Source organism: Salmo salar, chromosome ssa01, assembly GCF_905237065.1.
Source record: "Salmo salar chromosome ssa01, Ssal_v3.1, whole genome shotgun sequence".
NCBI lineage: Eukaryota > Metazoa > Chordata > Actinopteri > Salmoniformes > Salmonidae > Salmo > Salmo salar.
This window is the reverse complement of record NC_059442.1, coordinates 150721562-150747786: the sequence shown is the minus strand read 5'-3', so window position 1 is coordinate 150747786 and position 26225 is coordinate 150721562. Positions and strand designations below refer to the sequence as shown.

At 45.6% G+C, this 26225-nt stretch overlaps 1 protein-coding gene across 1 annotated transcript in view; it reads left to right on the top strand.

Moving 5' to 3' along the window:
* The first annotated feature begins 16693 nt into the window (after nucleotides 1-16693).
* Nucleotides 16694-26225, top strand: part of LOC106568282 (WD repeat domain phosphoinositide-interacting protein 4-like) — a 91928-nt gene continuing 82396 nt past the window's right edge. The window contains exons 1-8 of the mRNA XM_045702165.1: nucleotides 16694-16864; nucleotides 17173-17254; nucleotides 17376-17450; nucleotides 17698-17802; nucleotides 18522-18621; nucleotides 18768-18862; nucleotides 19146-19225; nucleotides 19686-19932. Coding sequence (XP_045558121.1) covers nucleotides 17206-17254; nucleotides 17376-17450; nucleotides 17698-17802; nucleotides 18522-18621; nucleotides 18768-18862; nucleotides 19146-19225; nucleotides 19686-19932 — 751 coding nt within the window. The 5' untranslated portion in view covers nucleotides 16694-16864; nucleotides 17173-17205. The remainder of the gene's footprint in view (nucleotides 16865-17172; nucleotides 17255-17375; nucleotides 17451-17697; nucleotides 17803-18521; nucleotides 18622-18767; nucleotides 18863-19145; nucleotides 19226-19685; nucleotides 19933-26225) is intronic.

The following is a 26225-nucleotide window of genomic DNA, read 5'->3' as shown; positions in this document are numbered from 1 at the left end:
GCACATTACACACATTAACAGTCAAACTTGATTAGCTAAATCACGTGTGGTGGTGCTGGGCTGGAACTAAAGCCTGCACACCCTGAACACTGGTGAGATAGATAGAGGAGAGGTTTATTTTTTACTCCCGCTTGAGCCACCCACGGCCCACCTACAATTCAGCACCGGCTCAAAACCATCTGTGTGCAAGCGTCCATGCGTGTGTTTGCTGAAAGGAGTAATCCATTAAAAGCCTCCAGTCACACACTTCCCTGCAATAGAACTGCTTCTGTGTAACTTAATCTCAACCTCTACTTCTCTCTCTCTCCCATCTCCCTCTCACACCTTTTTTCTCTCCTCCAAGCAGCAAAGAGCATCAGTCTTATTCACTGTTACAGTTGATTGTATATCATTTCCCTCCCTTACTTGAAGAGGAATAGAATGATGACCTCAACACATCATGATATCACAGGCTGGAGTGGTGTGACTGTCAGCTCTATTCTAGTCAAGACATTTCTACCTGAACGCTTTGTAAAGTTGTGCCCCCCCGAGTAGCAGGTGAGAGAGAGGGGTAGAGAGAGGGGAAGAGAGGGAGAGAGAGAGAGAGATTCAGTCATGCAGACAAGCTTCATCGGTTTAGATTTGTAGACAGAGACAGCTCCAAGAGCAGCTGACATAAACTCTGCCAACATTCTAATGTGAAACAGTTACTCAGACACACTTCATATTCACTTCATCCTTCATTTCCTTAATTGTACTGGGAGGTAGTGTTTTTTCAGGAGAGTTATGCCGCGTTCACTTGCTAGTCTGAACTAGGAAACTCTGGAATTTCCGACTTGCTAACTGGTTGTTGTTATACACATACCACGTTCAACCAGTTAGCAAGTCGGAAATTCCAGTTTCCTAGTTCCGACTAGCATGCGAATGTGGCATAAGTGGAGAGAAGCCTGAGAGAGGGGGTTTTGGTCTCATTTGTTGGACAGATTTTTTTTGACTGATAGGCTGAGATGTACAGAGACAAATAATAACTGCTTTATCATCAGATTATCTATTTTTCTCTCTCACACAGTTGACACAATGTAAATCTCAACACCATGGGAGTAAGAAAGAATATGAATATAATTTGGTCTGACTGGAGAGAGCAAGATGTGATTAGATGTCACTTATGTAACTCTCACTGTGTAGCTGAATATGTAATATGTAGAGAGAAGCTGTCTTGTTTGTCTACTGATTGTGATCGGACCCCAGCTGTGCACTAAAGCCTAGTCTATCTGTGAGATGTAGATTAGCATGCTGGGCTGTGTGGTTCAGAGTTAGGGCACCAGGCAATGGCTGGCTCTCGTAAATATTTAATTAAGGTAAAAATTACATAGTTTGATTGTAATGTAAAATATTGTGCCAGATTGAAGGGGGAGAGAGAAAGAAGGAGGAGGGGGAGAGAGGGAGAGAGCAGAGAGAGAGACAGTGAGTAAAGAAGGAGAGAGAGTGAGGAGAGAAACAGAGAGCATAGAGGACAGAACTGACAGCTAAAAGCAGCAACAGTCTGATTGGGGCAGAGGGAAAGGTCAGGGGTCAAGAGAGAAAATTAGCCGGGGTTGGAGTGCTGTCGTCATAGACTACAATTAGAGCAGAATTGACAGGCAGATTCAGAGAGAACTTCCTGTTCTGTTTGATTCCTGTGAATGATTCCTTCTTTAGTCAAAACAAATCTTAAACAACAGGTGTAGACTAACAGTAAAATGCTTACTTTACGGGTCCTTCCCAACAATGCAGATAGGCAGAAAATAGAGAAATAATAGAAAAGTAAAACACGTAATAATAAAAAACACACAATGAGTAATATCTTGGCTATATACACAGGGTACTAGTACCGTGTGCAAAAGGTACTTTTTTATTTTACATTTATTTAACTAGGCAAGTCAGTTAAGAACAAATTCTTATTTTCAATGACGGCCTAGGAACAGTGGGTTAACTGCCTTGTTCAGGGGCAGAACGACAGATTTGTACTTTGTCAGCTCTGGGATTCGAACTTGCAACCTTTCAGTTACTAACTCAACGCTCTAACCACTAGGCTACACTGCCGCCCCATATAACATATAACTAGGAATAAAGAGACTACCGATTATCCATTGATTAAAATGATATCAATGAGAGTAAAAGGATGTATGTGGGTGCATGTGTGTCTCTGTTTGCATTTGATGTTACAGTTGTACTATATTGAAAGAAATGGAGTCAGTAAGCCTAGTTGGGGGTAAAACATGTATTCATAAATAGATTAATTCATTAATTTACCAGAAACCAAACAGGAAATGCTGTTTCCAATTTCACCATGGTTTATCTCTTCCACACTTTTCTATTGATCGTATTGATCTGTTCTCTTCTCGTGAGCCAGAACCTTGACCTCTCTCCCCGTTTGGCCAGTAGGGTGTGTGTGTGCGCGTGTCTGTGTGTCTCTGTGTGTGTACGCATACACCTGTGCATGAGCATGCGTGTGAGCGTGTCAGAGCCTTAGCTTCTGTCCCTGCTTGGCTAGTAGTATATTTGCTACAGCTTCTTCACACAGATCTGTATACAGAAGTATCCACGTATCAGCGTTCCACCGTATTGATCTGTTCTGTCTCTCAGATCCTCCTCCTTCTCTCTACCTCTCACCCTCTCTTTCGCTCCATCTCTCTCTCTACCTCTCTTTCTCTCCACCTCTCTCTCTATGTCTCACTCTCTCTCTCTTTGTAAAGTTAAGACATTACCTCACCTTCTCTCGTGATAATTGTCCTCTATTTTACTTCCGGTTTCCAAAAGTCACATCCTATAGCTGGGCTGATTAGTACACACACACACACACACACACACACACACACACACACACACACACACACACAAATACACAGTGTCACACAGTCAAGTTAATTTCGCTCATTGCTGTTACTAATGGACTCTGACACACAGGAGGATGGGAAGCGTGCATAGATTCCATTCGATTCCAGGAAAACGTTTTAATCACCGACTTTTAAATGTGTTTGATGAGTGTGATGACTGCACCAGAAGAGGGAAACACAGACCTGATTGCTGAATGTGACAACCTCAGTCTCTCTTCCCAGCAAACAAATGCTGAGTGTATGGTTGCTTCCCAAATAGCACCCTATTCCCTATATAGTACACTACATTTAACCAGGGCCCATAGGGCTCTGGTGTAAAGAAGTGCGCTATGCAGGAAGTAGGGTGTCATTTGGGCACATACTATGAGTGCTCCTGCAACAATCTTCCATCTGAATAACTGTTCTTATTCTAATGAAGTATAATTACAGTAGACACTGTTGATTAGCAGGACCCACTTGAGTGGGTTGAGTCACTGACGTGGTCTTCCTGTCTGGGTTGGCGCCCCCCCTTGGGTTGTGCCGTGGCGGAGATCTTTGTGGGCTATACTCGGCCTTGTCTTAGGACGGTAAGTTGGTGGTTGTAGATATCCCTCTAGTGGTGTGGGGGCTGTGCTTTGGCAAAGTGGGTGGGGTTATATCCTTCCTGTTTGGCCCTGTCCGGGGGTATCGTCGAATGGGGCCACATTGTCTCCTGACCCCTCCTGTCTCAGCCTCCAGTATTTATGCTGCAGTAGTTTATGTGTCGGGGAGCTAGGGTCAGTCTGTTATATCTGGAGTATTTCTCCTGTCTTATCCGGTGTCCTGTGTGAATTTAAGTATGCTCTCTCTAATTCTCTCTTTCTCTCTTTCTTTCTTTCTTTCTTTCTCTCTCTCGGAGGACCTGAGCCCTAGGACCATGCCTCAGGACTACCTGACATGATGACTCCTTGCTGTCCCCAGTCCACCTGGCCGTGCTGCTGCTCCAGTTTCAACTGCTCTGCCTGCGCTATGGAACACTGACCTGTTCACCGGACGTGCTACCTGTCCCAGACCTGCTGTTTTCAACTCTCTAGAGACAGCAGGAGCGGTAGAGATACTCTCAATGATCGGCTATGAAAAGCCAACTGACATTTACTCTTAAGGTGCTGACTTGTTGCACCCTCGACAACTACTGTGATTATTATTATTTGACCATGCTGGTCATTTATGAACACTTGAACATCTGTTATAATCTCCACCTGGCACAGCCAGAAGAGGACTGGCCACCCCTCATAGCCTGGTTCCTCTCTAGGTTTCTTCCTAGGTTTTGACCTTTCTAGGGAGTTTTTCCTAGCCACCGTGCTTCTACACCTGCATTGCTTGCTGTTTGGGGTTTTAGGCTGGGTTTCTGTACAGCACTTTGAGATATCAGCTGATGTAAGAAGGGCTATATAAATACATTTGATTTGATTTGATCATCATGGCAACATTGTATCTGTTCATTGGAATTACCCACAAACAGACACAGAGCGGAGGAGACAGTCCATGGAAAACAAAACACACTCAGCAATCCCTAGAAGGTGTTTAGTTTTCACAGAAAACCAAGCAACTTTCTAGGACAACCAAAGAACCCTTAACAAAACCTGATGAACATCTATTTCCAGGAACAACACCTTGTGACCCCTACTCTCCCTCGTTATGTTGTTAGAGAGAGAGATAAAGAGAGAGACCCACTGGGTACACCACGTCATTTCAACTGGGAAATGTGGGTAATATTTGGTTGAGACATTGATCAATGCGATTTAAACCTTAATTCGTCCACTCAAAAAGACAGCCTGAAGTTTGTGTGTTATCACTGCGCTTCCAACCATTTAATAGCACAACAAAGTTCAAATGGGAATACAATGTCAGATGTTTAGTATTTATACCACAACTTAATGTGTTATCACTGTGCTTCATCTAATCGCACAACCCAATGACCTGGATTGCTGTTGAGATGACATTAGAAGTACCCAGCGTTCCAGATTCTGCTCTGATTATTACAGCCATATTGTTAAGGTCTCCACAGACCCATGACCTCGGCATGATATCTTAAACATGAACACTTCTTTTTTACATAACAAGACATTTATAGTTACAGTAACCTCAAAATGTGGCCTTGGATGTGTTACTCATTCTAAGGTTGAATAAATACTGTCACATTAGGTTGTAAGATAGTCTTAACTGTAGGCTGTTTCATGTATTTCAAAAGTGATATTGAATTGTGTTTGGTTGTCAACGCAACAAAATATCAACATTTGAAGATGATGTATCTTTTGTGCCACAAACTTAGTCTGGCTTTAATTCCAGTTTGTCTACAAATTAATACTTGATATGTTGGATTCATCTCAACCAAAAAAATAAAAAATAAAGTTTAAGAATAGGACTAAATCAAATCAAACATTAACTGCACTTTAAATAAAGTTTGATTTGATTTAGTCCTACTCTTTAACTTAGATTTTTGGTTGAGATGGAGAAGTGAATCCAACATATTAATTAACAACTTGAAGATGAATTTGAAATCAACCAAAGCTTGAATCCCTAGGCCTATTGTATTGTCTATTTTTAGTAGAATCCTGGGTTGAATTGAAACAATAGCTGTTGATGACAAATGCGATATAGGCATAAATATTGATGATATATGACCTGTAAAGTATGGTTACATTTAATTTGCACTGTTAAACCTACCCTTTGGAATGACTTCGATAGAAACAGGAAATCCATTTAGTTATTAAGAGATCTCTCAATAATCATTCTCACTATAGCACATTAGTAGTCAGCGACATATCAAAGCTAAGCAGGGCTGGGTTTTGTTTGGTTAAAACCCTGGATGGGAGACCAAATGGATAGCTGTATATAAGTCAATTATTCAATAGGAGGTGCTGGCCAGCCTATTGTTTTTTTCTAATGGTGGATATAACTTTGAAGATCTGACATTGTTTCCAAGGTACAAATTCAACAAACATAGTTTGTCTATGTTGAAAATTGGTTACCATGATGATATAATCCTGTGGTTGAAATTTCACCCTCAACACAACAGATTACTTTCTTCAAATTCCAATGTATTTTCCACATAGATTCCATGTCACAATATGTTGACAAATTACATTGAAACAACGTTGATTCAACCAGTTTGTGCCAAGTGGGGAGTGATTAAAAAAATAGAGAGAGAGAGAGAGAGACAGAAAGAGAGAGAGAGAGAGAGAGACAGACAGAAAAAGAGAGACAAAAAGTGGGAGTGAGAAAGAGCGAGAGACAGAAAGAGCGAGAGAGACAGAAAGAGCGAGAGAGACAGAAAGAGCGAGAGAGACAGAAAGAGAGAGAGAGACAGAAAGAGCGAGAGCAGAAAAAGAGCGCGAGAGACAGAAAGAGCGAGGAACAGAAAGAGCGAAGAGCAGCAAGAGAGACAGAGGGCAGAGCGAGAGGACAGAAAGCGAGAGAGACAGAAAGAGCGAGAGACAGAATGCGAGAGAGACAAAAGAGCGGAGACGAGAAAGAGCGGCGAGACAGAAAGAGCGAAGAAGACAGAAAGAGAAGAGAGACGAAAGAGCGAGAGACAGGAGGTGAGGAGACAGAAAGAGCGAGAGAGACAGAAAGAACGCGAGAGACAGAAAGAGCGAGAGAGACAGAAAGAGCGAGAGAGACAGAAAAAGAGGAGAGAGACAGAAAAGCGAGAGAGACAGAAAGAGCGAGAGAGACAGAAAGAGCGAGAGAGACAGAAAGAGCGAGAGAGACAGAAAGAGCGAGAGAGACAGAAAGAGCGAGAGAGACAGAAAGAGCGAGAGAGACAGAAAGAGCGAGAGAGACAGAAAGAGCGAGAGAGACAGAAAACGAGAGAGCGACAGAAAGAGCGAGAGAGACAGAAAGAGAGAGAGAGACAGAAAGAGAGAGAGAGACAGAAAACGAGAGAGAGACAGAAAGTGGGAGTGAGAAAGAGAGAGAGAGAGACAAAGTGGGAGATAAAAAGAGAGAGACAGAAATAGAGATAAAGAGAAGGAGAGAGGCAGAATCATTGATATGAGAATGTCATTAGCATCAGTCCCAGACCCAGAGTACCATCAGCCTGCTAGAGGCAGTGGGCCAATAAGCCATTAGCACTGGCTAATCACTAGATGGCTAAAGACGAGCACATCAACTGTGTGAATGTGTTCGTACATATGTGTGTGTTGTGTGTGTGTTCATGCATGTGTGTGTGTCGTGTGCCTATGTGTTTTCAACACTGAGTGAGTGAGTTAGTGTATCCCAGCTTATTGTATTAATTCTACTCTATAGATCAAGTTTTATCATTACTGTATTATCCCTTGAGGTTGTGAAGTAGTTTAGTAGGGGGAGCAATTTAATGCAGAGAGAGAGGAAATAGAATTCAGACACACACACACACACACACACACACACACACACACACACACACACACACACACACACACACACACACACACACACACACACACACACGCACACACATGCAAACGCACACACATGCAAACACACACACATGCAAACACACACACACACACACACACGTCTGTAACCCATGGGGGAAGGAGAGGAGGGGAAGAGAGATTGGAGGCATGATGGAAATAGATTTGATCATTTAAGTGTCGCAGAGACAGATTGCGTTTGTGTTTTTTTTTTGAGAGATAGAAAGGTAGTGTTAGAGATGGATAATGAGGGATACAGAGTGGTTGTTATGTGGAGAGAGATGTGTAGAGGTATGGCCTTATATATATGTGCTGGCTGAGGCTAGCTGGCTGCGCACAGACCAATCAGTCTGAACCCTGTCTGATGTTCTCTTACTTGTGGTGTTGTTTTCTCTGTCTCTCTGTGTCTTTGTCCTCGTAACAGCTTCTATCCCCTACACATAAGACTGTTAAATGACTAACAACTCATGCTTTTGCAGAGACTATTGACTCTAAGCCCATCCACAGGGATCTACCCACTCAGACACACACCCTCACTGTTAGTCTTACTCACATGCACACCAGAGGAGGCTGCTGAGGGGAGGACGGCTCATAATAATGGCTGGAACGGAGCGAATGGAATGGCATCAAACACATGGTTTCCATTGATACCATTCTACTAATTCCACTCCAACCATTACCACGAGCCCGTCCTCCCCAATTAAGGTGCCACCAACCGACTGTGACGCACACACATGCTCACATACACACACTCACATACACCCTTACTCACACACTTATTACTGACGCCACACACTTATGCTCACAGGCACATGCCCCCTCACACCTACACTGCTAAAATGACTGTTACAATTCAAATAAGGATTGAAATAAATCAATTGAAATAAATAAATTAGGCTTAATCTATGGATTTCACATTACTGTGAATACAGATGTGCATCTGTTGGTCACAGATACCTAAAAAAAAAGGTAGGGCCATGGATCAGAAAACCAGTCAGTACCTGGTGTGACCACCACTTGCCTCAAGCAGCTTGCCATATCTCCTTTGTATAGGGTTGATCAGGCTGTTGTTTGTGGCCTGTGGAATGTTGTCCGACTCTCTTCAATGGCTGTGCAAAATTTCTGGATATTGGCGAGAAGTGGAACACACTGTCGTACACGTCGATCCAGAGCATCCCAAACATGCTCAATGGGTGACATGTCTGGTGAGTATGCAGGCCATGGAAGAACTGGAACACTTTCAGCTTCTAGAAATTGTGTACAGATCCTTGCAGCATGGGGCCGTGCATTATCAGGCTGAAGCATGAGGTGATGGCGGCTGATGAATGGCAGGACCATGGGCCTCAGGATCTCGTCACAGTATCTCTATACATTAAAATTGCCATCGATAAAATGCAATTTTGTTAATTGTCTGTAGTTTATGCCTGCCCATACCATAATCCCACCACCACCATGGGGCACTCTGTTCACAACTTTGACATCAGCAAACCACTCGCCAACACGATGCCATACATGTGGTCTGAGGTTGTGAGGCCAGTTGGACGTACTTCCAAATTCTCTAAAATGGAAGCTTATGGTAGAGAAATGAACATTATATTATCTGGCAACAGCTCTGGTGGACATTCCTGCAGTCAACATGCCAATTGCACGTTCCCTATAACTCGAGACATCTGTGGCATTGTGTTGTGTGACAAAACTGCACATTTTTGTGGCCTTTTATTGTCTCCAGCACAAGGTGCAGTGTGTAATGATGATGCTGTATAATCACTTTCTTGATATGCCACACCTGTCAGGTGGATGGATTGTCTTGGCAAAGAAGAAATGCTCTCTAACAGGGATGTAAACAAATTTGTGCACAAAATTTGCGAAAATGCGCTCTTTGTGTGTATGGAACATTTCTGGGATCTTTTATTTCAGCTCATGAAACATGGGACCAACACTTTACATGTTGCGTTTATATTTTTGTTCTTTATATATTCCAGCTCCCAGTGACTTTTCAGCCATTTACATGCATATCTGCCTATCACGCCTACACTGACATTCTTGCACACTCACACTAACACCCACACACTCAAATACACACACCACAGGATGTTGGTGGCACCTTGATTGGGGAGGACGGGCTCGTGGTAATGGCTGGAGCGGAATCAGTGGAATGGTATCAAATACATCAAACACATGGTTTCCATATGTTTGATGACATTCCATTAATTCCATTCCAGCCATTATTATGAGCCGTCCTCCCCTCAGCAGCCTCCACTGACACACTCACCACCGCACACACACCCACACATCACTTATGCTGCTGCCATATTGTTTGCTACTATTATTATTATTATTATTATTATTTATCCTTCTATCAGTGACTTTCTCCTAATCTCCTGCTTACAGGTACATATCTACCCCAACTACTCCAGTATCCCTGCACACTGTAAATGTGCTACTGACACCAACCCTGTGTATAGCTTACGTTCTCTTGTTTTTTTCTTCTTCGTCTCTTATTTCTCATCTCTCATGTTTTTTTTAGTTGTACTGTTTTGATTTTGAATACTGCACTGTTAAGCATTTCACTGTACTTGTGCATGTGACAAATACAACTTTAAATGTATCTTTGCCCGTGTCTGTCTCTCTTTCTCCTATTGCCATCTTCCTCTCTTGCTTTCTCGCCCTCTCTATCTCTGTTACAAAACGTGTGTGTGTCTGATATCTCATAAAATAATATGATCCACAATGTTATGCTGTGTTGTGATCTCCCCTGTCTCCTACCGGACTCTGTCCCTTCTGTGCAGCTCACCACATGAGTCTACAGCGCCCTCTACAGTATAACTATAGCAAAACACACACACGCATGCATGCAGACACACACACACACACACACACACACACACACACACACACACACACACACACACACACACACACACACACACAAAGATATCCGGCTCGGTATTAACTAGGTATGGAGTCCCAGACAGCTCCAGAACAACAGTAATGACACCTAAATGTGTTTTATATTGCTAATATAAAAACCTGTTTTCATTTTCATAATGAGCGTAATAAACATCTGCTCTCCCCGTATTTTCTCTCTCTCTCTCGCTCCTGAGGCGTAGAGACTAAGGGACCATAACACAGGAGAACTTAACGTACAAACAAGCCTGATCTCAGATACACATGGTTCATTTAGCATGTCTCCTTTCTTCTTCATTCAATCACTTTTATTACTTAAAGCAATTGGAAATGAAAGCAAAACTGTCTACATTGAATTGTCTCCAAACATGTGAGGGAGTACAGCAGAGTAGCCTACAGTACAGTACATGTGATATTAGCAAAGCAGTACCGTAGAGCTATTTGGCACAATTCACTTGAACTGAAGTACATGCATTGCCGTGGGAAGTAGGGGTGCTGAGGGTGCTGCAAGCCCCTAAAATTCAGATTAAAAAAGAAAAAATATAAAATATTTGTTGAAAAAAATACTGGGCCTTTACTGGTATTAGCGGACAGATCTGTACTGGAGGCAAAACATTTTTTAAGCATCTCTGCTTTGGCAAAACAGGTAGTTGCATAATTAAGAACATTATCTTGCAGGATTCAATAATTGGCATTGTAAGAGTTGTTGCCCTGTCCCCTTTCTCTGAGATTAGAATGACAATCGAATTCAGAAACAACAAAAACCTGTCCTCAAACACTTACATCAAAAGGTGCAAAGTTATGGGCAAAGACAAAAAACATCCACATCAAATTAAATATTTTTCTTGATCAAATAACATGGAAAACAACCACTTTCTGTGCAGTATTAATTGACCATCCTTACAAACCACTTAATGCAAATGTACATTACTGTATTGTACATAGGCTGGTCATCTACAGTAGGTGTGTACCTGTAGACTTTCCATCGCCATAAAGAAAAACAGTAATTTGAGAAGATCGAAGTACATAGGCTATTCCCATGAAACTGATTGAGATCAATCAAATGATTGGAATGCAGATGTAGTTTCACTGGTAAAATGTGAATAATCATCATTCATGATTGACAGTGATGATGGCCATAGGAATGCCTCACTTGGTGTTTGAGGGTATTAAAAATATAACATTTTCTTGACAATATGTGTGGGCAGACTTTGGCAGACTTTGGCAGACATTGGCAGACTTTGCAATTGGAGGATGGATTTTATGCATATTTTATTACATTACTCCCTGTTCCTGGAGAGCTACCATCATGTAGGTTTTCATTCCAACCCTAATCTAGTGCACCTGATTCTAATACATAACTGGTTTATAAGATGGACCAGGTTAGTTACAACTGGGGTTGGAGTGAAACCCTACTGCACTGTAGCACCCCAGGAACAGGGCTGGAGAGCCCTGTAATGATAAGCTATTCAATAGGCAACATCTGTCAGTACAAACTTTGATTGAGGAAATGATGTAGCAGTAAATTGGTTTATGCCTTATCTGACCAAGAGAACACAAGTACTTAATGTTGGTGATGTTCTGTCAGAAGCCAAAGAAATATCCTGTGGAGTACCACAGGGATCAATTTTAGGGCCTCTCTTATTTCTTATATACGTTAATGATGTGCCAGATACAGTACACTCCTGCTTTATGCTGATGGCTCAGCCCTACTGGTATCAGGGAAGGATACATTTTACATAGAGGAGACCCGGAGTAAGAAATTGCCTTTTGTTAGAGATTGGTTGACTGACAACAAATTGTCGCTACATTTGGGAAAAACTTAATCGATTTTGTTTGGAAAAAAACGTAGATCGCTTAGGGATGACAAGATAATGGTAAACTGTGCAGGCAAGGAGATTGAATCTAAAACAAGTGTAACTTATCTTGGTGTGTCCCTAGATCAATCCCTTTCTGGAGACCTGATTGCTGCTGAAATTATTTATAAAATGGCAAACAAATTTAAATTTGTATATCGTAACACTAAATATTTTAACATCAAAATTAAGAAACTACTAGTCTCAACCTTGATTCAGCATCCTTTTGATTATGCCTGCACTGCTTAGTATAGTGGGCTAACAAAAAAGCTGAAAAAGAGAATGCAGGTCATGCAAAATAATGTTATCAGGTATATGCTTAATGTCCCCCCTAGGACCCACATAAGGGTACAGGAGTTCCGGGAGGTGGGCTTGTTGCCTTTGGAGTCCAGAGTGGACCAACTTAAACTTAATCATATGTTAGACATCTTAAATGATCGTGCCCCAGGTTATATGAAAAACCACATTGATATGGTCTATAACCAGCACAGTTACAATACCAGAGCTAGTGTTATGTCTTGTAAAATCCCAAGCGTAAACAGTACCACGAGGAGCAGGGATTTGTCTTTGGAATATCCTCCCCTTGGCGATCAAACAAAGAAAAAGTAGAAATAGCTTTAAAAAGCAGTCAAGGGTTTTCATTTGGACAAGGTTGTCTAAGTAAGAGAAACCACTCCACTGCCCCTTGTGCCCCCTACTGCTGGTCAGGTGTATATATTTGAATGATAGGTATGATGTGCAATGAATAGATTGTTAGAATCTATTCATTGCATAGAATCCACTGTAAGTAAGATCTGTGGTAGGTCTGTAGGCATGGTGTGTATGCTACATGTGTTCCCCGCTGGATTCATCCATTTGACCAGAAGCCAAAATTCAACCGTCCCACACTCATTACCAACAGCAGAATAAAGGACCTTGAATAACAGCACCATAGACAACTCCTTTCACCCGGAGAGGATTATTTTACCGAACCAGCATTGCAATCCAATGAATGTTCGATTTTTGCAATAAACTGAGATATTTTGCGGCGCTGTAAAAACTGTTTTGGCTGTGCTACAGAAGGCTATATCTGTCTGCTAATAGGCTACAGGACTAGTAAAGGCCCAGTGCACTACTTTTGTGAGAAACCCCCCCAAAAAAACAATATATATATATATATATATATATATATATATATATATATATATATATATATATATATATATATATATATAAACAGTACCAGTCAAAAGTTTGGACACACCTACTCATTAAATGTTTTTTCATTATTTTTACTATTTTCTACATTCTAGAATAATAGTGAAGACATCAAAACTATGTAATAACACATATGGAATCATGTAGCAACCAAAAAAGTGTTTAAAAAAATCTAAATATAAAGCTGTCATCAAGACAAAGGGTGGCTACTTTGAAGAATCTCAAATATAAAATATATTTGGATTTGTTTAACACTTTTTTGGTTACTGCATGATTCCATGTGTTATTTCATAGTTTTTATATCTTCACTATTATTCTACAATGTCGAAAATAGTAAACATAAAGAAAAAACCTTGAATGAGTCGATGTGTCCAAACTTTTGGAATCATGCAGTAACCAAAAAAGTGTTAAACAAATCAAAATGTATTTTAGATTTTAGATTCTTCAAAGTAGCCACCCTTTGGCTTGATGACAGCTTTGCACACTCTTGGTATTTTCTCAACCTGCTTCATGAGGAATGCTTTTCCAACAGTCTTGATGGAGTTCCCACATATGTTGAGCACTTGTTGGCTGGTTTTCCTTCACTCTGCGGTCCAACTCATCCCAAACCATCTCAATTGGGTTGAGGTCGGGTTATTGTGGAGGCCAGGTCATCACTCTCCTTCTTGGTCAAATAGCCCTTACACAGCCTGGAGGTGTGTTTTGGGTCATTGTCCTGTTGAAAAACAAATGATAGTCCCACTAAGCGCAAACCAGATGGGATGGAGTATCGCTGTAGAATGCTGGGGTAGCCATGCTGGTTAAGTGTGCCTTGAATTGTAAATAAATCCCAGACACTGTCACCAGCAAAGCATCCCCACACCATCACATCTCCTCCTCCATGCTTCACGGTGGGAACCAAACATGCGGAGACCATCCTACTCTGTCTCACAAAGACACGGCGGTTGGAACCATAAATCTAAAATTTGGACTCATCAGACCAAAGGACAGATTTCCACCGGTCTAATGTCCATTGCTCGTGTTTCTTGGCCCAAGCAAGTCTCTTCTTCTTATTGGTGTCCTTTAGCAGTGGTTTCTTTGCAGCAATTTGACCATAAAGGCCTGATTCACACAGTCTCCTCTGAACAGTTGATGTTGAGATGTGTCTGTTACTTTAACTATGTGAAGAATCTATTTGGGCTGCAATCTGAGGTACAGTTAACTCGAATGAACTTATCCTCTGCGGCAGAGGTAGCTCTGGGTCTTCCTTTCCTGTAGCCGTCCTCATAAGAGCCAGTTTCATCATTGCGCTTGATGGTTTTTGCGACTGCACTTGAAGAAACTTTCAAAGTTCTTGAAATGTTCCGTATTGACTGACCTTCATGTCTTAAAGTAATGATGGACTGTCGTTTCTCTTTGCTTATTTGAGCTGTTCTTGCCATAATATGTACTTGGTCTTTTACCAATTAAGGCTATCTTCTGTATACCACCCCTACCTTGTCACAACACAATTGATTGGCTCAAACGCATTAAGAAGGAAATCAATTCTACAAATGAACTTTTAACAAGGCACACATGTTAATTGAAATGCATTCCAGGTGACTACCTCATGAAGCTGGTTGAGAGAATGCCAAGAGAGTGCAAAGCTGTCAAGGCAAAGGGTGGCTACTTTGAAGAATCTCAAATATAAAATACATTTTGATTTGTTTAACACTCTTTTGGTTAATACATGATTCCATGTGTTATTTCATAGTTTTGATGTTTCCACTATTATTCTACAATGTAGAAAATAGTAAAAATAAAGAAAAACTCTGGAATGAGTAGTTATGTCCAAACTTTTGACTGGTACTGTACATATAAACTCAGCAAAAAAATAAATGTCCTCGCACTGTCAACTGCGTTTATTTTCAGCAAACTTAACATGTGTAAATATTTGTATAAACCTTACAAGATTCAACAACTGAGACATAAACTGAACAAGTTCCACAGACATGTGACTAACAGAAATTGAATAATGTGTCCCTGAACAAAGGGGGGTCAAAATCAAAAGTAACAGTCAGTATCTGGTGTGGCCACCAGCTGCATTGCATACTGCAGTGCATCTCCTCTTCATGGACTGCCCCAGATTTGCCAGTTCTTGCTGTGAGATGTTACCCCACTCTTCCAACAAGGCAACTGCAAGTTCCCGGACATTTCTGGGGGGAATGGCCCTAGCCCTCACCCTCCGATCCAACAGGTCCCAGATGTGCTCAATGGGATTGAGATCCGGGCTCTTCGCTGGCCATGGCAGAACACTGACATTCCTGTCTTGCAGGAAATCATGCACAGAACGAGCAGTATGGCTGGTGGCATTGTCATGCTGAAGGGTCATGTCAGGATGAGCCTGCAGGAAGGCTACCACGTGAGGGAGGAGGATGTTTTCCCTGTAACGCACAGCGTTGAGATTGCCAGCAATGACAACAAGCTCAGTCCGATGATGCTGTGACACACCGCCCCAGATCATGATGGACCCTCCACCTCCAAATCGATCCCGCTCCAGAGTACAGGCCTCTGTGTAATGCTCATTCTTTCGACGATAAACGCGAATCCAACCATCGCCCCTGGTGAGAGAAAACCGCGACTCGTCAGTAAAGAGCACTTTTTTCCTGTCTGGTCCAGAGACGGTGGGGTTTGTGCCCACCGTGATGTCTGGTGAGGACCTGCCTTACAACAGGCCTACAAGCCCTTAGCCTTTTGCAGACAGTCTGAGCACTGATGGAGGGATTGTGCGTTCCTAGTGTAACTCGGGCAGTTGTTGTTGCCATCCTGTACCTGTCCCGCAGGTGTGATGTTCGGATGTACTGATCCTCTGCAGGTGTTGTTACACGTGGTCTGCCACTGCGAGGACAATCAGCTGTCCGTCCTGTCTCCCTGTAGCGCTGTCTTAGGCGTCTCACAGTACAGACATTGCAATTTATTGCCCTGGCCACATCTGCAGTTCTCATGCCTCCTTGCAGCATGCCTAAGGCATGTTCACGCAGATGAGCAGGGACCCTGGGCATCTTTCTTTTGGTGTTTTTCAGAGTCAGTAGAAAGGCCTCTTTAGTGTCCTAAGTTTTCAGAACTGTGACCTTAATTGCCTAACGTCTGTAAGCTCTTAGTGTCTTAACAACCGTTCCACAGGTGCATGTTCATTAATTGTTTATGGTTCATTGAACAAGCATGGGAAACAGTGTTTAAACCCTTTACAATGAAGATCTGTTAAGATATTTCGATTTTTACGAATTATCTTTGAAAGACAGGGTCCTGAAAATGGGATGTTTCTTTTTTTGCTGAGTTTATTTATATGTATATATATACTTATTTTTTTCTTCTGATTTTTCAGGGGCACCCTCAGCACCCGTGGCTATGTTGACACACACATATATATATATATATATACACACACACATATTGGGCTTTCCTTCAGCACGCTAGATGGCAGCATGACTTGTTTGTGGTCTGGAGGTGCAGAAGAAGTCAGAAAATAGAGACACGCGGCCGACGTCATTTGCAAGAAAAATAACAACAACAACATATTTCGTTACTATGTAGTTAGCTTTGTTGTTGAGATATTTTAGCCGTCGCAAGACCGATTACTCTTTTAACCCAGCTCGTTTTCTATCGCTTCATGGTAAGCTTTGAAACAATTCAAGCGGTTCCAGGAATATGATACAGCTCTTACGATAACTGCAGCAGTACATTAAAACTACGCCAGCTGTGCTGTATACTGTGACTAGATAGCAACATCAGCTAGCTAATTGTCGGTAGCTTGAGTTAGTCACTGCCTGGCGTTTGTTTACCAGGATGGCTAACCTATTTTCTCTTGAAAACCACTTAGATTGTTGTGTCACTTGTAAACCGTTGTCTTGTGTTGTCAATCAGGATGCCTCGCCCTGTCCATAAGACAGAACCAAGCCTATATTTTCTTCTGATTTGTAGCTAACTAGCTGATAACATCTGCTTTACGTCAGCATGGCCCAACCGAGAGGAGTCAACAGCCTGCAGTTCAACCAGGACCAGAGTAAGACAATAATACTCTGTGAAGCCAGACGTAAATATATAGGAGAGGACATCACGTTTATCAGTCTTGTTTCAAACAGTGTCAATTTACACCCTTCCCCCTCTATTGATCTCTACCTCAGGTTGTTTCTGTTGTGCCATGGAGACAGGTGTTAGGATATACAATGTGGAGCCTCTTATGGAGAAGGGAAACCTTGGTGAGTGGAATTCCATGTGGCTCAGTTGGTAGAGCATGGCGCTTGCAACGCCAGGGTTGTGGCTTTGATTCCCACGGGACGAGTATGAAAATGTATGCACTGACTACTTACTGTGAATCGCTCTGGATTAGAGTGTCTGCTAAGTTACTAAAATGTAAATGTATTTCAGACCTGTGGTATCAGCAGTCTGTGTTAGTATGCTGGGTGTGTTAGTATTGTGTGTTTAAACTGTATTTGTGTGTGTCAGACCATGAGCAGGTGGGAAGTGTGGCCCAGTGTTCCATGCTGCATCGCTCCAACCTGCTGGCTGTAGTAGGAGGTGGAGTCAACCCCAAGTTCTCGGAGATCTCTGGTGAGCGGACCACATATTTTAAAAATTACTGAATAGACTTTAAAGGTAGAGTCAGTTGTGCACAATATCGGGAACATTTCCCAAACAACTAAGAACGTTCAAGCAAGGGACTTAACCTAAAGTTGGGGTGTATTCATTACTCTGATTCTGTTGGAAAACGTTTTGCGACAGAAACCGTTTACTTAAAACGTAAGAAAACTAGAGTTTCTATTGGACAAAGTCAGGTAGGTCTCTCCCCATTTCGTTCCATTTGCTCTGGAGTGTATTCATTACGGAAAACATTTACCGTTTAAGAACCAAACGGAAATCAAACAGAGCAACACAAGTTTCTATTGGACAAATTCAGGTAGGTCCCTCTGTTTCGTTCCATTTACTTCCACTTAAGAAACATTATGCAACAGAATTGCTTTCCTTAGCTATCATGTTGTAGCAGCGTGAAGCAGCCCCATGCTCATATACTCTCTGTATGACTGTGTGATAGCAAAGTCTTGCATCTCTCTCATCTCAATGTATCTGGTGCTGCTCGTGACAATGTCATATTGCTGAGTCTGTTTCAATTGTGGCAGTGCCCACCTGCTCACAATCTAAGTGACTTTCAAGAGAAAATAGGTGACTTGAACTGATTGTTTTTAGTATTTATATAAATGGTTCATATTGATATAGAAATGTGATATTGATTTAATTTAATTCATAAACTGATGTATAGTTTCAAATCCTAGTGTTGGTCTGGGATGATGCTCGGGAGGGAAGGGACCCCAAGTTGGTGCTGGAGTTTACCTTCACCAAGCCTGTTCTGGCAGTACGCATGAGACACGACAAGTGAGTGACTATCTGAACATTCTCCGAAACAAACCCCAACTCCACATAGAGCTCCCTATAGTGTGTTGTTTGAAGATGTTTAACTTACCCTTCTCTCCCTCTGATTTCTCTCTCTCCACCCTCTCCTCACTTACCCTCTCTCTCAGGATCATCATTGTGTTAAAGAATAGAATCTATGTCTACAGTTTCCCTGACAACCCTGTGAAACTGTTTGAGTTTGACACCAGAGACAACCCTAAAGGTACACACACACATGTTTGTTTTACAAAATTATATTTTCCCTAACCCCTAGCCTTAAAACTAATCCGAACCCTAAAACTAACCCTAAACTTAACCCCTGAGCCTAAAATAGCCATTTTCCTTGTAGAGACCGGCGAAATGTCCCCACTTGTCCTTGTTTTACTATCCTTGTGAGGACTTCTGGTCCCCACAAGGATAGTTAAGCCAAACAAAACACAAGTGGATATGTTTATCTGATAGATCTGTGTACACTCTCTCTCACTCACACTCTCACTCTCACACAGGACTGTGTGACCTATGTCCCAGTCTGGAGAAACAGCTGCTGGTCTTCCCTGGACATAAGTGTGGAAGTCTGCAGCTTGTGGTAATTCATCTATTTCATTTAATAGTTTATTCCATGGTACTATACTAACTATGTTGGTTTATAAGCTGTTCATAAGCTGGTCAAATAAAACAAATATCAAATACAATAAATCATAACTGTAGAGACAAACTCAAACATAATTACAAATCATTTGTAGACTGCAAATGAACTGCAAGAAGCAGAACATTCATTTATGATCACGTGTCTCTCTATTATTCGCTGAAATACTTGGGAACAGATTTCCCAAATTAAAATCACTTGAAGCTGATTTCCAGGTTTTTTTAACAGTTTTTTATATCCAACAATGAAAATTCAACAGTTGGGGAACCCTGCCATAGAGTGAAATGAACAAACTGTTGCATAATACATGAGGTCCTAGTCGGTGTTCAACTCTCTCCCTCTCCTTCTCCTCCCTCTACTTCTCTCTCTCCTTCCCTCTGCATCCCTCTCTCCGCCTCAGGACCTGTCCAACACTAAGCCTGGCACTTCGTCTGCGCCCTTCACCATCAATGCCCACCAGAGTGAGATCGCCTGCCTGGCACTCAACCAGCCTGGCAGCGTGGCAGCATCGGCCTCCCGTAAGGGCACCCTGATCAGACTGTTTGATACTACCACCAGAGACAAACTAGTGGAGCTACGCAGAGGAACAGACCCTGCTACACTCTACTGGTACTGGGAGGGAGGGAGGAACAGACCCTGCTACACTCTACTGGTACTGGGAGGGAGGGAGGAACAGACCCTGCTACACTCTACTGGTACTGGGAGGGAGGGAGGAACAGACCCTGCTACACTCTACTGGTACTGGGAGGGTTGGAGGGAGGGACAGACCCTGCTACACTCTACTGGTACTGGGAGGGAGGAACAGACCCTGCTACACTCTACTGGTACTGGGAGGGAGGGAGGAACAGACCCTGCTACACTCTACTGGTACTGGGAGGGAGGGAGGAACAGACCCTGCTACACTCTACTGGTAATGGGAGGGAGGGAGGAACAGACCCTGCTACACTCTACTGGTACTGGGAGGGAGGGAGGAACAGACCCTGCTACACTCTACTGGTACTGGAGAGGGAGGGAGGAACAGACCCTGCTACACTCTACTGGTACTGGGAGGGAGGGAGGAACAGACCCTGCTACACTCTACTGGTACTGGGAGGGGAGGGAGGAACAGACCCTGCTACACTCTACTGGTACTGGGAGGGAGGGAGGAACAGACCCTGCTACACTCTACTGGTACTGGGAGGAACAGACCCTGCTACACTGTACTGGTACTGAGAGGGAGGGAGGAACAGACCCTGCTACACTCTACTGGTACTGGGAGGGAGGAACAGACCCTGCTACACTCTACTGGTACTGAGAGGGAGGAAGAGACCCTGCTACACTCTACTGGTACTGGGAGGGAGGGAGGAACAGACCCTGCTACTCTCTACTGGTACTGAGAGGGAGGAACAGACCCTGCTACACTCTACTGGTACTGAGAGGGAGGGAGAAACAGACCCTGCTACACTCTACTGGTACTGGGAGGAACAGACCCTGCTACACTCTACTGGTACTGGGAGGGAGGGAGGAACAGACCCTGCTACACTCTACTGGTACTGGGAGGGAGGGAGGGCGGGAGGGAGGAACAGACCCTGCTACACTCTACTGGTACTGGGAGGAACAGACCCTGCTACACTGTACTGGTACTGAGAGGGAGGGAGATACAGACCCTGCTACATTCTACTGGTACTGGGAGGGAGGGAGGGAGGAACAGACCCTGCTACACTCTACTGGTACTGGGAGGAACAGACCCTGCTACACTCTACTGGTACAGGGAGGGAGGGAGGATCAGACCCTGCTACACTCTACTGGTACTGGGAGGGAGTGAGGAACAGACCCTGCTACACTCTACTGGGAGGGAGGGAGGGAGGAACAGACCCTGCTACTCTCTACTGGTACTGAGAGGGAGGAACAGACCCTGCTACACTCTACTGGTACTGAGAGGGAGGGAGAAACAGACCCTGCTACACTCTACTGGTACTGGGAGGAACAGACCCTGCTACACTCTACTGGTACTGGGAGGGAGGGAGGAACAGACCCTGCTACACTCTACTGGTACAGGGAGGGAGGGAGGAACAGACCCTGCTACACTCTACTGGTACTGGGAGGGAGGGAGGGCGGGAGGGAGGAACAGACCCTGCTACACTCTACTGGTACTGAGAGGGAGGAACAGACCCTGCTACACTCTACTGGTACTGAGAGGGAGGGAGGAACAGACCCTGCTACACTCTACTGGTACTGAGAGGGAGGGAGGAACAGACCCTGCTACACTGTACTGGTACTGAGAGGGAGGGAGGAACAGACCCTGCTACACTCTACTGGTACTGGGAGGAACAGACCCTGCTACACTGTACTGGTACTGAGAGGGAGGGAGATACAGACCCTGCTACATTCTACTGGTACTGGGAGGGAGGGAGGGAGGAACAGACCCTGCTACACTCTACTGGTACTGGGAGGGAGGGAGGAACAGACCCTGCTACACTCTACTGGTACTGGGAGGGAGGGAGGAACAGACCCTGCTACACTCTACTGGTACTGGGAGGGAGGGAGGGAGGAACAGACCCTGCTACTCTCTACTGGTACTGGGAGGGAGTGAGGAACAGACCCTGCTACACTCTACTGGGAGGGAGGGAGGGAGGGAGGGAGGAACAGACCCTGCTACTCTCTACTGGTACTGAGAGGGAGGAACAGACCCTGCTACACTCTACTGGTACTGAGAGGGAGGGAGAAACAGACCCTGCTACACTCTACTGGTACTGGGAGGAACAGACCCTGCTACACTCTACTGGTACTGGGAGGGAGGGAGGAACAGACCCTGCTACACTCTACTGGTACTGGGAGGGAGGGAGGGCGGGAGGGAGGAACAGACCCTGCTACACTCTACTGGTACTGAGAGGGAGGAACAGACCCTGCTACACTCTACTGGTACTGAGAGGGAGGGAGGAACAGACCCTGCTACACTCTACTGGTACTGAGAGGGAGGGAGGAACAGACCCTGCTACACTCTACTGGTACTGGGAGGGAGGGAGGAACAGACCCTGCCACACTCTACTGGTACTGGGAGGGAGGGAGGGCGGGAGGGAGGAACAGACCCTGCTACACTCTACTGGTACTGAGAGGGAGGAACAGACCCTGCTACACTCTACTGGTACAGGGAGGGAGGGAGGAACAGACCCTGCTACACTCTACTGGTACTGGGAGGGAGGGAGGGCGGGAGGGAGGAACAGACCCTGCTACACTCTACTGGTACTGAGAGGGAGGAACAGACCCTGCTACACTCTACTGGTACTGAGAGGGAGGGAGGAACAGACCCTGCTACACTGTACTGGTACAGGGAGGGAGGGAGGAACAGACCCTGCTACACTCTACTGGTACAGGGAGGGAGGGAGGATCAGACCCTGCTACACTCTACTGGTACTGGGAGGGAGGGAGGGCGGGAGGGAGGAACAGACCCTGCTACACTCTACTGGTACTGAGAGGGAGGAACAGACCCTGCTACACTCTACTGGTACTGAGAGGGAGGGAGGAACAGACCCTGCTACACTGTACTGGTACAGGGAGGGAGGGAGGAACAGACCCTGCTACACTCTACTGGTACAGGGAGGGAGGGAGGATCAGACCCTGCTACACTCTACTGGTACTGGGAGGGAGTGAGGAACAGACCCTGCTACACTCTACTGGGAGGGGAGGGAGGGAGGGAGGAACAGACCTTGCTACTCTCTACTGGTACTGAGAGGGAGGAACAGACCCTGCTACACTCTACTGGTACTGAGAGGGAGGGAGAAACAGACCCTGCTACACTCTACTGGTACTGGGAGGAACAGACCCTGCTACACTCTACTGGTACTGGGAGGGAGGGAGGAACAGACCCTGCTACACTCTACTGGTACTGGGAGGGAGGGAGGGCGGGAGGGAGGAACAGACCCTGCTACACTCTACTGGTACTGGGAGGAACAGACCCTGCTACACTGTACTGGTACTGAGAGGGAGGGAGATACAGACCCTGCTACATTCTACTGGTACTGGGAGGGAGGGAGGGAGGAACAGACCCTGCTACACTCTACTGGTACTGGGAGGAACAGACCCTGCTACACTCTACTGGTACAGGGAGGGAGGGAGGATCAGACCCTGCTACACTCTACTGGTACTGGGAGGGAGTGAGGAACAGACCCTGCTACACTCTACTGGGAGGGAGGGAGGGAGGGAGGAACAGACCCTGCTACTCTCTACTGGTACTGAGAGGGAGGAACAGACCCTGCTACACTCTACTGGTACTGAGAGGGAGGGAGAAACAGACCCTGCTACACTCTACTGGTACTGGGAGGAACAGACCCTGCTACACTCTACTGGTACTGGGAGGGAGGGAGGAACAGACCCTGCTACACTCTACTGGTACAGGGAGGGAGGGAGGAACAGACCCTGCTACACTCTACTGGTACTGGGAGGGAGGGAGGGCGGGAGGGAGGAACAGACCCTGCTACACTCTACTGGTACTGAGAGGGAGGAACAGACCCTGCTACACTCTACTGGTACTGAGAGGGAGGGAGGAACAGACCCTGCTACACTCTACTGGTACTGAGAGGGAGGGAGGAACAGACCCTGCTACACTGTACTGGTACTGAGAGGGAGGGAGGAACAGACCCTGCTACACTCTACTGGTACTGGGAGGAACAGACCCTGCTACACTGTACTGGTACTGAGAGGGAGGGAGATACAGACCCTGCTACATTCTACTGGTACTGGGAGGGAGGGAGGGAGGAACAGACCCTGCTACACTCTACTGGTACTGAGGGGGAGGGAGGGAGGAACAGACCCTGCTACACTCTACTGGTACTGAGAGGGAGGAACAGACCCTGCTACACTCTACTGGTACAGGGAGGGAGGGAGGAACAGACCCTGCTACACTCTACTGGTACAGGGAGGGAGGGAGGAACAGACCCTGCTACACTCTACTGGTACTGGGAGGGAGGGAGAAACAGACCCTGCTACTCTCTACTGGTACTGGGAGGGAGTGAGGAACAGACCCTGCTACACTCTACTGGGAGGGAGGGAGGGAGGGAGGAACAGACCCTGCTACTCTCTACTGGTACTGAGAGGGAGGAACAGACCCTGCTACACTCTACTGGTACTGAGAGGGAGGGAGAAACAGACCCTGCTACACTCTACTGGTACTGGGAGGAACAGACCCTGCTACACTCTACTGGTACTGGGAGGGAGGGAGGGAGGAACAGACCCTGCTACACTCTACTGGTACTGGGAGGGAGGGAGGGGAGGGAGGAACAGACCCTGCTACACTCTACTGGTACTGAGAGGGAGGAACAGACCCTGCTACACTCTACTGGTACTGAGAGGGAGGGAGGAACAGACCCTGCTACACTCTACTGGTACTGAGAGGGAGGGAGGAACAGACCCTGCTACACTCTACTGGTACTGAGAGGGAGGGAGGAACAGACCCTGCTACACTCTACTGGTACTGGGAGGAACAGACCCTGCTACACTGTACTGGTACTGAGAGGGAGGGAGATACAGACCCTGCTACACTCTACTGGTACTGGGAGGGAGGGAGGGAGGAACAGACCCTGCTACACTCTACTGGTACTGGGAGGAACAGACCCTGCTACACTCTACTGGTACAGGGAGGGAGGGAGGATCAGACCCTGCTACACTCTACTGGTACTGGGAGGGAGTGAGGAACAGACCCTGCTACACTCTACTGGGAGGGAGGGAGGGAGGGAGGAACAGACCCTGCTACTCTCTACTGGTACTGAGAGGGAGGAACAGACCCTGCTACACTCTACTGGTACTGAGAGGGAGGGAGAAACAGACCCTGCTACACTCTACTGGTACTGGGAGGAACAGACCCTGCTACACTCTACTGGTACTGGGAGGGAGGGAGGAACAGACCCTGCTACACTCTACTGGTACTGGGAGGGAGGGAGGGCGGGAGGGAGGAACAGACCCTGCTACACTCTACTGGTACTGAGAGGGAGGAACAGACCCTGCTACACTCTACTGGTACTGAGAGGGAGGGAGGAACAGACCCTGCTACACTCTACTGGTACTGAGAGGGAGGGAGGAACAGACCCTGCTACACTCTACTGGTACTGAGAGGGAGGGAGGAACAGACCCTGCTACACTCTACTGGTACAGGGAGGGAGGGAGGAACAGACCCTGCTACACTCTACTGGTACAGGGAGGGAGGGAGGAACAGACCCTGCTACACTCTACTGGTACTGGGAGGGAGGGAGGAACAGACCCTGCTACACTCTACTGGTACTGGGAGGGAGGGAGGGAGGGAGGGAGGGAGGGAGGAACAGACCCTGATACACTCTAGTGGTACTGAGAGGGAGGAACAGACCCTGCTACACTCTACTGGTACTGAGAGGGAGGGAGGAACAGACCCTGCTACACTCTACTGGTACTGGGAGGGAGGGAGGAACAGACCCTGCTACACTCTACTGGTACTGGGAGGGAGGGAGGAACAGACCCTGCTACACTCTACTGGTACTGGGAGGAACAGACCCTGCTACACTGTACTGGTACTGAGAGGGAGGGAGATACAGACCCTGCTACACTCTACTGGTACTGGGAGGGAGGGAGGGAGGAACAGACCCTGCTACACTCTACTGGTACTGGGAGGAACAGACCCTGCTACACTCTACTGGTACTGGGAGGGAGGAACAGACCCTGCTACACTCTACTGGTACTGAGAGGGAGGGAGGAACAGACCCTGCTACACTCTACTGGTACTGGGAGGGAGGGAGGAACAGACCCTGCTACACTCTACTGGTACTGAGGGGGAGGGAGGGAGGAACAGACCCTGCTACACTCTACTGGTACTGAGAGGGAGGAACAGACCCTGCTACACTCTACTGGTACAGGGAGGGAGGGAGGAACAGACCCTGCTACACCCTACTGGTACAGGGAGGGAGGGAGGAACAGACCCTGCTACACTCTACTGGTA